Here is a 12,251-nt window from a genome sequence, read left to right as displayed (position 1 = left end):
TGACTGGCACTGTGACCAAAGTAACACAGAGGAAAATGCTTTGAGAGACACAGAGGAGGGCGCATAAACCGGCTTCCGGGAGGTCCTGGAAGCCTTTTTGGAGATGCTGAGGCCAGAGCTCCACTTTGAAGAGAAGCAGAAGTTAGCCAGCTTTTTCCTGACCTTTCCAACCAGAATTAATCACTGTTCCTTTACTGAAGTGTAGTGTATTTATTTGTTTCCATGTCTCTCACTTGGCTGATCTTCTTGATGGGGAGGGACTATATCCCTAATTAGCCTAGGACAGTGCCCCAAAAGTAGTAAGAATGCAGTTAACATTTGTTGAGTTATTTTGAAATTCTACCCATGTAGGTATTTCCTCTCATACCTTCCTGTTGACATTTATATAAATATGTGTGGTTTTCCTTTATATGTAAAAATAATACTGTTCACCACATACCCTTCAGAGTGGCTAAAAGAAAGCATGGAAAATGATAAGAGTTGGTGACAGATTTGGAGCCACTGAAATGATCATACATTACTGGAGGTAGTAGAAATTGGTACAGACACTTTGGAAAACTCTTGGCAGTATCTACTGAAGCTGGGCATGTGGGGATTTCACTGTTAGTCCAGTGATCTGCCTTGCAATGCAGGGCATACCAGTTTGATCCCTGGTTGGGGAACTGGGATCTCACATGCCATGGGGCAACTAACTGCATGCTCACAACTACTGAGCCCACATGCTCTAGAACCCGTGCTCCACAATGCAACAGGAGAAGGCCTCCCTCATACACTGCAACTCGAGAAAGCCCATGCCTCAAGCAGAGAAAGCCTACCCAGAGCAGCCAAAAAAGGAGAACTAGAGAAGAATCACTAAAAAAAAAAAAAGGTGCTGGTTCATGGATGGACCTAGAGATTGTCATACTGAGTAAAGTAAGTAATAACACGGGGAATGACAAATATCATATGGTATTGGTTATATATAGAATCTAAAAAATATTATACAAATGAACTTATTTACAAAACAGAAACAAACTCACAGACTTAGAGTATGAACTTACGGTTATCAGGGGAGCAGGGAAGGGACATTTAGAGAGTTTGAGATTGACACGTATGTGCATGCACACGTGCCTGTCTGCATGCTAAGTTGCTTCAGTCCTGTCCAGTTCTGTGCGATCCTATGGACTATTGCCTGCCAGGCCCCTCTGTCCATGGGATTCTCGAGGCAAGAATACTGGGAAGTTCTCCTACTGGAGGGCATGACATGTACACATTGCTATATTTAAAATAGATAACCAACAAGGATCTACTGTATGGCACAGGGAACTCTGCTAAATATTATGTAACATCTTAAATGGGAAAAGAATTAACAAAGGATTCCACATTTAAGAGAGACAGAGAGAAATAAAGCTGAGAGAGACAGAGAGAAATAAAGCTGGGTGGTACCTCTTAAGCCAACAATTTCATTCTTAGGAATAAGTTCAACACAAATGCATCCCTATGTTCACTAAAAGGCATATTTTCACCAAAAGCTGTCCTATTCATAAAGTCTCCAATCTAGAAAACACACAGATGCTTATCAGCTGTAGAAGGGGTAAACTTATTGTGGTATGGTCATATCACAAGGAAAAAGAATCTATACTTCACAATATGAAGGAATTTCATAAGAATAATTTTTAAGGCAAAGAGTTAGTTTTTTTAAAGCACTTATTGTATGATTAGTTTTATGTAAAGAATAAAAATAGGCAAAAATCTTCTATGCTTAAGAAGTCAGGAAAGGTCAGTAAGTACTAGAGGGTTAGTAAGTATGATGGAATAGGCAAGGGGAGCTCCTTGGGTGTGGGTAAGGTTCTGTTTCTTAATCTGGTTCTGGTTACCTATATTCAGCTTATGCCCTTTTCTGTATATGTATTATACCTAAATAGTTTTTCTTTAAAAAATACATCTTATTGAGAGAAAGCTGAAAAATACATAAATGTTTTAAAATTTTCAAATCACCCACAATCTGCTACGTACAAATTACTATTAACATTTTGATTATTTCCTTCTAGTCTTTTTCTGAAGCCACAGTGCCTGTGCCATCTCCTCCCACTCTTTGCTCCCCACATATTTACACACACACACATTTTATTAAATTAGATTCACTCGCACTTAGTTCTACATCTAATTTTTTAATTTTTACTGAAAGTTAATCCGGATAATCAAACATTCGTTGCAAGCATGTTTTTAAACTGTTGCAATGTAGTCCATCAAATATAAATATATATATGGTGTGTATGGTGGCTCAGCTGGTAAAGAATCTGCCCGCAATGCAGGAGACCTGGGTTCGATCCCTGGGTTGGGAAGATCCCCTAAAAAAGGGAAAGGCTACCCACTCCAGTATTCTGGCCTAGAGAATTCCATGGACTGTATGGGGTCACAGATAGTCGGACATGACTGAGCGACTTTCACTTTCATGGTGTGTATATATAAAATATTCCTAATATATAATATATTCCTAGAAGACCTAGATATCATATTGAAAAGCAGAGACATTACTTTGCCAACAAAGGTCCGTTTAGTCAAGGCTATGGTTTTTCCAGTGGTCATGTATGGATGTGAGAGTTGGATTGTGAAGAAAGCTGAGCGCGGAAGAAATGATGCTTTTGAACTGTGGTGTTGGAGAAGACTCTTGAGAGTCCATTGGACTGCAAGGAGATCCAACCAGTCCATTCTGAAGGAGATCAGCCCTGGGTGTTCTTTGGAAGGACTGATGCTAATGCTGAAACTCCAGTACTTTGGCCAGCTCATGCGAAGAGTTGACTCATTGGAAAAGACTTTGATGCTGGGAGGGATTGGGGGCAGGAGGAGAAGGGGACAACAGAGGATGAGACGGCTGGATGGCATCACTGACTCGATGGACGCGAGTCTGAGTGAACTCCGGGAGATGGTGATGGACAGGGAGGCCTGGCATGCTGCGATTCGTGGGGTCGCAAAGAGTCAGACACAACTGAGCGACTGAACTGAACTGAGAAGACAGTATGTGTGAATATATAAGGGCATATATATATATTGCATAAGTGCATATATATATATATATATATATATATGTGGCATGTGTCGGAGAAGGCAATGGCAACACCCTCCAGTACTCTTGCCTGGAAAATCCCATGGACGGAGGAGCCTGGAAGGCTGCAGTCCATGGGGTCGCTGAGGGTCGGGCACGACTGAGCAACTTCACTTTCACTTTTCACTTTCCTGCATTGGAGAAAGAAATGGCAACCCACTCCAGTGTTCTTGCCTGGAGAATCCCAGGGATGGGGGAGCCTGGTGGGCTGCCCTCTGGGGTCGCACAGAGTCGGACACGACTGAAGTGACTTAGCATGGCATGTGTATATATAAAATATCCCTAGTACATAACAACAGATATTCCTAGAAAAGAGTACGTGTATATACAGATACATATAAGCTAGTGGGTCATGAATATTCTCTAAGTTCTGCATTCATTCTGTATTTCCTTCCAAAAAGGTTGCATTGACAAGGCGTTAGAGCTCCTATATCAAATCCAACCCCAGGTTGCTTATTATTATTCGTTGTTAAAAGGGTGGAACTTCAGACTAAGGAATCTGCGAGTTGCACCCATCTGATGCGCCCCACAGGTATGAGTCCCTCTCCTCTCAGTTCGAGGGGTCCCCGCGCCTCGGCTTCGAAGTGCATCCGCGCGTGCGCCAGAGCCCCCAGCACCTCCCACCGCTCGGTTGCCGTGGGAACAGCTGAGTACTGCGGAGCCCGAAGACCTAGCAGTGAGTGGTACCGAGGTCCGGGCATGGAGCTGCCGGATCCAGTCCGCCAGCGGCTGGGAAATTTCAGCCGGACCGTGTTCAGCGACTCCAACCGGACCGGGCCGGAGTATAACGAGGGTCCGGGTGAGTGGCCGAGGCCCAGCGTAGGGTGTCTGGCGTGCGGAGGACCTGGCGCGGGGTTTGGAACGGCCAGATTTTGCCCGGACCTAAGATGGCGGTTTGGTCTTCAGCTGGTTTTCCGCCGTGCGGGAAACGCCCTGGAGGAGGGGCCGGGCCGCTGGCTGGGACTGGGACCAGATACCCGAACTCTGATACACAGCTGGTCCCGGGCTGATCACGCTGCGGCCTAACCGGCCAGCTGCAAAAGGGGCGGCTGAGGTGGCGCTGGCATTCCTCAAAATATAAAAAATATAAAGCCACCTTCGCAGCCCGCGTCCGGTGCCTTGCGTCCGAGAAGGCTGAGAAGGCCGATTCCTTTGCTTTTCCTCTGCGGCCTCCGCCCTGGCTTTTCTGCCCTGAGTGGAGTGAAAAGAGCAATCTCCCCTTCCACTTCCCCCTCCCCGCCGCGTCCCCGTAAAATATCTTTTCCTTTTCTTCTTTCCTAGCAGAACAGGTACTTGCCACAATTCCATTTTCTGGCAGAAGACATAGAAGGTTTTTTTAATGAGTTATTTTAAACGTTCTCCAGTCTGGAATGGCAGCTGCCTCACTAGCATCGCCTTTAACAAAACTCGCCCTCTCCCCACTTTCTCCTTCTCCTCCCCTATATATTTATAACTCTTGACCTAAATCAAGTAACACAATACCACGATGCCACATTTGATATGACAAGTGACAACGCAGTTTTCTGCAAAACAGTTTAACCCTCTTAAATCATGATGATAGACAACATACTGTCAACCACACCCAGGCAGCTTTTATCACTGAACTGTGCTGGGAAATAGAAATCTTTTCCTCTTGCATGGTTCAGGGATTTTTCAAAGGGAGCAGAGAAAAGTCATTTCCCACCGTTTCAATTTTTCACCCTAATCACTTGCCTGTCCTCCCAGTTGAGGGCTGGTCATGATTTAGGATGTACAGAGAAAAACATAATGTGAAAAATTAGGTTATTACGTTTCTGGTTTCTAAAGCCAGGGCTTAACAGGCACTAAAATCTGATGATGTAAAGTATCAGGAGTTTCTGTAAAGGGCCGGATAGTAAATACTTAATACCGTGCAGGCCATAGGTCTCTGTGGCAGTTATAGATAATGGTAATGGAATAGACATGGCAGAGTTCCAATAAAACTTTATTTATGGACACTAAAGTTGAAATTGCATCATTTTCAGTGTCACAAAATACTACTGATATTTTCCCCAACCATTTAAAAATCTAAAAAAGCCATTTTTAGCTCACTTGCTGTACAAAAACAGTTAGTTGGCTGCTAGTTTGCCTACTCCTGATTTATATTACATAGTGTTTTAATTTGAATTCCATTTACAGAACTCAGCTTGTACTTTTGCAAAATTTAATAACTTCATGTCTTGAGCTTTCAAGGTTCATTTACATATTAACTTGATTTTCAGCTGAATGATTATAAGTTTGATCTGCTGAAATATAGACATAGCATAACTCTTTAGATGCTTGTGTACGGAATTCTTAACATAAAAGCTTATTTGCAAAATTTTACTACAGTGCTTGCTCTGAAGGTATTAAAATTTCAATTTATTATTTATCCACCTTTTCTTTGTGGATCTGAAGTACGTTTGATTATTTGTACTGTAATTACAAGGGTATATTATGACCATGTTCACAGCTGACCAAGAGTTTTACTGTTGTCGTGAAAAAATCCTAGGGGAGTGAGTTACCTTCAGATTTTAAGAATGCATTCCTTTATCAGTGGTAATTTAATAAATAGGTGCAAGCAAAAGTATATCATTATAATCAGGGATTTTCTTGGAACTAAAGGAAAACCCTTGCTGTGAGAGACCATAATAATTTTATATTTTAAAATTGTTAAATGATAGATATACTCAGCTGTGGAGAAAAATAATCTGTTTTTAAGAAATTTATCTCAGAGCCTTTGTATATTCTTTCATTTCAAGCAGTGGATTTCAAAATACTTATCTACTCTTAAATTGTTATAATTTAGTCATATTTAGGATGCATTTGTAGGGGTCAGTTTTAAAATTCAGTTTCTTAATTTAGAACTTTCCTCTCTTACATGAAAGCAAAAGGTACTATGTAATCAGCCTTCTGTTCAGTTCAGTTCAGTTGCTCATTTGTGTCCAACTTTTTGTGACCACATGGGCTACAGTATAGCAGGCTTCCCTGTCCATCACCAACTCCTGGAGCCTACTTAAACTCATGTCCATCAAGTAGGTGATGCCATCCAACTATCTCATCCTCTGTCATCCCCTTCTCCTCACGCCTTCAATCTTTCCCAGCATCAGGGTCTTTTCCAGTGAGTCAACTCTTCGCATCAAGTGGCCAAAGTATTGGAGTTTCAGCTTCAGCATCAGTCCTTCCAATGAATATTCAGGATTGATTTCCTTTAGGATTGACAGGTTGGATCTCCTTGTAGTCCAAGGGACTCTCAAGAGTCTTCTCCAACACCACAGTTCAAAAGCATCAATTCTTTGGCGTTCAGCTTTCCTTATGGTCCAGCTGTCACATCCATACATGACTATTGGAAAAACCATAGCTTTGACTAGATGGAACTTTGTTGGCAAAGCAATGTCTCTGCTTTTTAATATGCTGTCTAGGTTGGTCATAGCTTTTCTTCAAAGGAGCAAGCATCTTTTAATTTCATAGCTGCAGTCACCATCAGCAGTGATTTTGGAGCCCAAAAAAATAGTCTGTCACCGTTTCCATTGTTTCCCCATCTATTTGCCATGAAGTGATGGGACTGGATACCATGATCTTAGTATTCTGAATGTTGAGCTTTAAGATAAATTTTCACTCTCCTCTTTCACTTTCATCAAGAGGCTCTTTAGTTCTTATCCTCTTTCTGCCTTTAGCGTAGTATCATCTGCATATCTGAGATTATTGCTATTTCTCCCAGAAATCTTGAGTCCAGCTTGTGCTTCATCCAGCCCGGCATTTCACATGATGTACTCTGCATAGAAGTTAAATAAGCAGAGTGACAATACACAGCTTTGACGTACTCCTTTCCCGATTTGGAGCCTGTGTGTTATTCCATGCCCAGTTCTAACTGTTGCTTCTTGACCTGAATACAGATTTCTCAGGAGGCAGTTCAGCCTTAGAGAAATGAAATTCATGTGTCACAAAGGGCTACACTGGCAATGTCCTTGTAAGAATATGTTTTCATTAATTCACTCTTTCTGCTTATTCATATTTGGTATTTACCATTTGTAAAGCAACCTGCTAGGTTCTGTGAGGGTCTTAAATTTGGGTAGAATGTGGTCTGTGCTTACAGTCAGCCTCTGTATAAATAAAAGAGAAGGAAAGGGACTGATATTTGTCGAGTGCCTACTCAGTGCCAGGCATAGTGCTCGGGTGAAGTAATTTATATTACCTTTAATTCTCAAGCAATCTGTGAGGTAATTTTAATGTTACCATTTTACAGATAAAGAAATTAAGGCTCAAAGAGGTTAAATAATTTATCCTAAGTCCTGCATCCAGAGTTCTGAGGGAGTTTGGGGAGCTCTGGGTTTACCTGGACTCCAAAAGTCATGATCAGACTATGTCTCAAGTGAAGGGAATGTGGTTCTTTGCTAACACTTCTTACACAAAGGTTAGCGTGATAAGTACCTAGAGGGGAAGGAGATTTCTGCTGGAGTGGGGAATGTGATCAAGAAAGGACGTATGGAAAAAGTGGCTTTGAATTGGGTGTGAATGAACAGGTGGTATTAGGGTATGCTGAAAGAGATGGGGGAGGGGTTGGTTTTGCATGATTAGTTTATACCTGAGAGATTCAGTTCAGTTCGGTCGCTCAGTTGTGTCTGACTCTTTGCAACCCCATGGACTATAGCATGCCAGGATTCCCTGTCCATCGCCAACTTCCAGAGCTTGCTCAAATTAGGTCCATCCAGTTGGTGATGCCATCCAATCATCTCATCCTCTGTCATCCCCTTCTCCTCCTGCCTTTAATCTTCCCCAGCAACAGGGTCTTTTCCAATGAGTCAGTTCTTTGCATCAGGTGGCCAAAGTATTGGGGCTTCAGCTTCAGCATTAGTCCTTCCAATGAATATTCAGGACTAATTTCCTTTAGGATGGACTGGTCTGATCTCCTTACTGTCCAAGGAACTCTCAAGGGTCTTCTCCAACACCACAGTTCAAAGGCATCAGTTCTTCGGCACTCAGCTTTCTTTATGGTCCAACTTTCACATCTATATATGACTACTGGAAAAACCATAGCTTTGACTAGATGGACCCTTGTTGGCAAAGTAACATCTCTGCTTTTTAATATGCTGTCTAGGTTAGTCATAGCTTTTCTTCCAAGGAGCAAGCATCTTATAATTTCATGGCTGCAGTCTTGTTATGTATTTTATATGTTTATTTCATAGGCTCTTTACAGGTGGCTCAGTGGTAAAAGAATCCACCTGCCAATGCAGGAAACTCGGGTTCGATCCCTGGATTCGGATGATCCCCTAGAGAAGGAAATGGCAACCCACTCCAGTATTCTTGTCTGGGAAATCCCATTGACAGAGCGTGGTGGGCTACAGTCCATGAGGTCGGAAAGAGTCAGACACAACTGAGCACAAGCACCACTTACATAGAACTCTTAACAAAGGAGGTAAAGATTATTATTGCTATCTGTTCAATAGTATTCATATTGATGTTCTACATTTATACCAGTAGTATGCAAAAACGTCATCAGACAGTAACCGAAGGTGGTAATAGAAAAATATGAAACATGCCCCCAAGTAGCAAATATTGGAACGAAATATTAGTAGTATTATGGCTATTTTCTTTCACTGTCAATGATTACTGTTACTGTGTCCGACTCTTTTGTGACCCCCATGGGCCGTAGTCCACCAGGCCTCTCTGTCCATGGGACTTTCCAGGCAAGAACGCTGGAGTGTGTTGCCATTTCCTTCTCCAGGGGTCAGTGATTATAAATAGGCTTACAGTTTGGAGTTTTGTTGAGCTGAAACTATAGCTATTAATTCTAAGGAACTAAAGGATGTACAGGGCATAGAGCAGGAGTAAGAGTTTGCTTTCTGTTTTCTTCTGTAGATAATGAAATGGTTTCCAGTTTGGCACTGCAGATGTCACTTTATTTTAACACTTACTTTTTCCCACTTTGGTGGGTGAGCAGCGTTATGATGCTTCAGATGAAGGTAAATATGTGCTTTACTACTTCTCCCTGGCATTGTTACCTAGTCAGTAAAATTAAAAGTTCTTCATATTTTTCAAAATCTCAGGTCAGTCTTACTATATGTGAGATTTTTATTTATTTTTGTTTTTTCAGTATTCCATCTTGCCTGATTACTACAAGTTCATTGTGGTCACCATTATCATTCTAATAACTTTAATTGAAGCTATCAGGTTGTATCTGGGCTACATGGGGAACCTGCAGGAGAAGGTAGGCTCTTCTTTCCTTTCTCTCAGTGCTATACATAAATGCAGTTAAGACTTTGCCAACAAGAAAAGGCAGTGAGATGTGGAAGGAGCAAAGGCCTGTAGGTAAGGCCTAGCTCCAGCTTCACCACGGCTGTCACTGTGGTCTGTTTGCTTACTCTCTTGAACCTTGGTTCCTTCACATATAAAATCGGGGGAATATTCACTTCACAGATTTGTTAGGATTGTATTAAACAATTTATATAAAGCACCTGAACATAGTAAACTCTTAATTAATGATCATTTTCCCTCTTCTCAGTAGTCTTGAACATACTTGGTCATTAAACATGATGATTTGGATTCTGAATGAGAAAATTGGGGAAAATGACAAACTCATCTCCTATGCAAGGCAGATGTTTTCTGAGTCATCATGCTGCCTAAGCATTTACAGTTACCAGAACTGAGTGATAATGCCTAAAGATTTCAGTGTTCTTCCAGGCCCTTCATAATTAAGCCCCACCAGCCTATCCCACTGTATTTTGTGCTTTTTCCTAACACAGACATCCACTCCAGGCTGATGTGTTGTTTCCCAGTCATATTCTTTCCACATTTTTGCTTATTTAAGTTCTTGCCTCTTCCTCATTCTGCTGCTGCTACTGCTGCTAAGTCACTTCAGTCGTGTCCAACTCTGTGCAGCCCCATAGACGGCAGCCCACCAGGCTCCCCTGTCCCTGGGATTCTCCAGGCAAGAACACTGGAGTGGGTTGCCATTTCCTTCTCCAATGCATGAAAGTGAAAAGTGAAAGTGAAGTCGCTCAGTCATGTCCGACCCTCAGTGACCCCATGGACTTCAGCCTTCCAGGCTCCTCTGTCCGTGGAGTTTTCCAGGCAAGAGTACTGGAGTGGGGTGCCATTGCCTTCTCTGCTTCCTCATTCTATCTAACTTTAAAAGCCTACCTCCTTGAATTATTTCTTTTACCTACCCTGTTTACTCTGTTAGAGCATTTAGTCTATTACTCTAAGTGGTACGTATGTTTCATTATTCACCTAAGTGTAGTAATGTAGGACTGTCACATAAGGTAGTTTCCTCTTTCAGTCTAGACTGTAAGTTCTCTGAGGATAAGGACCACACTATACTTATTTTGAATTACAGAGCTCAAAATGTAGGTTCACAGTAGTATCACTTGCTTCAATACAAGCAGAAGATGGTACTTCACTGCTCTGATGTTTGTCATGTGTATCATTGCAGGTTCCTGAGTTGGCTGGCTTCTGGCTTTTGAGCCTTCTGTTGCAGTTGCCTTTAATTCTTTTCTTGCTCTTCAACGAGGGCCTAACAAATCTGCCCTTGGAGAAGGCAGTACATATCATCTTCACTATATTCCTTACTTTCCAAGTTGTTTCAGCATTTCTTACCTTGAGGAAAATGGTAAATCAGCTGGCAACTCGTTTCCACCTCCAAGACTTTGACCGGCTGTCTGCGAGCCGAGGAGACATGAGAAGAGTGAGGTCCTGTATAGAAGAGATTTGACCCAGTGCTGTTGAATAAGCATCTGAAGGATCATTGTAGAAGACTGCAGGAAAACACCAGAGGGCTAATACAAAAAAAGGGACAAAGCAAGTGTTTTGAACCGTATCCTCCCTGGCTCTGAAATTCCAAGGCTGGACACAATGATAAGACTGTACAGCACATGAAAGCAGTAAATCAACCCTAAAGCCTCCGTGTTGTCTACCTGATGTCAAATATCTTAAATTTTTTGTTGTTGTCAATGTTTTCAGGTGTGTAGAGATCTATATTGGTGGCGTTACATCTTTACTGTAATATCTCCAGTTAGTACCTGTAACTAGAAATGTGTATATTTCTTTCACTATTGTTGGCCTATCCATGTCTTGGCAGTACGTATGAAGTATGTGGAGATGCTGGTCAGTATTCTGATGTATTAGACTACATATGTAAACAGATACCAAATTTTCATGTCTGCTAGGGTCTTAGCTATTATACTGAGGTTAAGAAGAAAGCAGGTAGATTGTGATGATATTTAGGAAATGTTTTTATCCTAAAATTGTTATTTTCATACAGCCATGTTCAGTATTTATGGTGGTGGTGTGCAAAATGTCTTCACAATAAGTTATAAAATATTTATGTTGAAGTATCTTTAGAAATCATTCTTGTCTTTTACAGTTCTTTTGGGCTGTGGGTTTATTTTTATTATAAAGTTAAAAGAGAAAAGTATATGTATTTGAGAGCCTTCTATGTAATTTGCCACTGTCCTGGGTACATTAACCCTCATGATCTGATCTGTTAAGTCATTATTCACTGAAGAACTGCTCATACCCAGTAAATTCACATGAAGATTGATCTGATAATCAGGGTGCCTGTTAATATATAGAGTTTGGATGGCCCAAGGGACTCATGATCATAAATGAGCATATTCCCTTGCTAATAGGAGAAACCTATTTAAGGAAATTCTGTTAAGAACAAAGCTTGCTTGGGTATATCTGAACCATTATTTTTAAGTGATAATTGGGTTGTCTTAAGGGATGCAATATTTTCTTTCCTGAAGTATTGTATTTTATTGAGAGATAGTTGTAGCTACATTAAAAATCATCTTTTCTATCTTTCCTGTTTTGTGATTCATGCTTATCTTAGGATTTCCACATTATGCCTTATTCATTTTTATATTGCTTAATTTTGAAAATGTTTTCACTTCCCACTGTTAATCACACCTTACTATTCTCTTTATACTCTTTTTATTATTTCTGCTTTTTATTATTATATATAATGTTCAGTCAAAGTTTTCTTCCCTGTACACTAACTAACTAACCTTTGCCCTATACCAAAGCTGTCACTAGGTATATTCCAATACTTTGAAATTCAAAATAGAATTCTGTTTGAATAGTTTAATAAAATGTATTTGTTTACATTTGTTTCCAGATAGGTGAGTTTATAAGAAAATATAAAATAAGAACACTAAATCTACATAACAGA

The 12,251-nt window shown here is 41.0% G+C and overlaps 1 protein-coding gene across 1 annotated transcript; it reads left to right on the top strand.

Moving 5' to 3' along the window:
- Nucleotides 1–3,784: 3,784 nt before the first annotated feature.
- On the top strand, nt 3,785–10,849 carry TMEM17 (transmembrane protein 17). The gene is made up of 4 exons (XM_052649704.1): nt 3,785–3,884; nt 8,942–9,045; nt 9,177–9,290; nt 10,515–10,849. Exons 1-4 carry the CDS (start codon nt 3,785–3,787, stop codon nt 10,791–10,793), a joined length of 597 nt encoding a protein of 198 aa, XP_052505664.1. The 3' UTR covers nt 10,794–10,849.
- The last annotated feature ends 1,402 nt before the right edge of the window (nt 10,850–12,251 follow it).

This window comes from Budorcas taxicolor, chromosome 11, assembly GCF_023091745.1.
Source record: "Budorcas taxicolor isolate Tak-1 chromosome 11, Takin1.1, whole genome shotgun sequence".
NCBI classification, from domain to species: domain Eukaryota; kingdom Metazoa; phylum Chordata; class Mammalia; order Artiodactyla; family Bovidae; genus Budorcas; species Budorcas taxicolor.
This window is presented reverse-complemented; position numbering and strand designations above follow the sequence as displayed.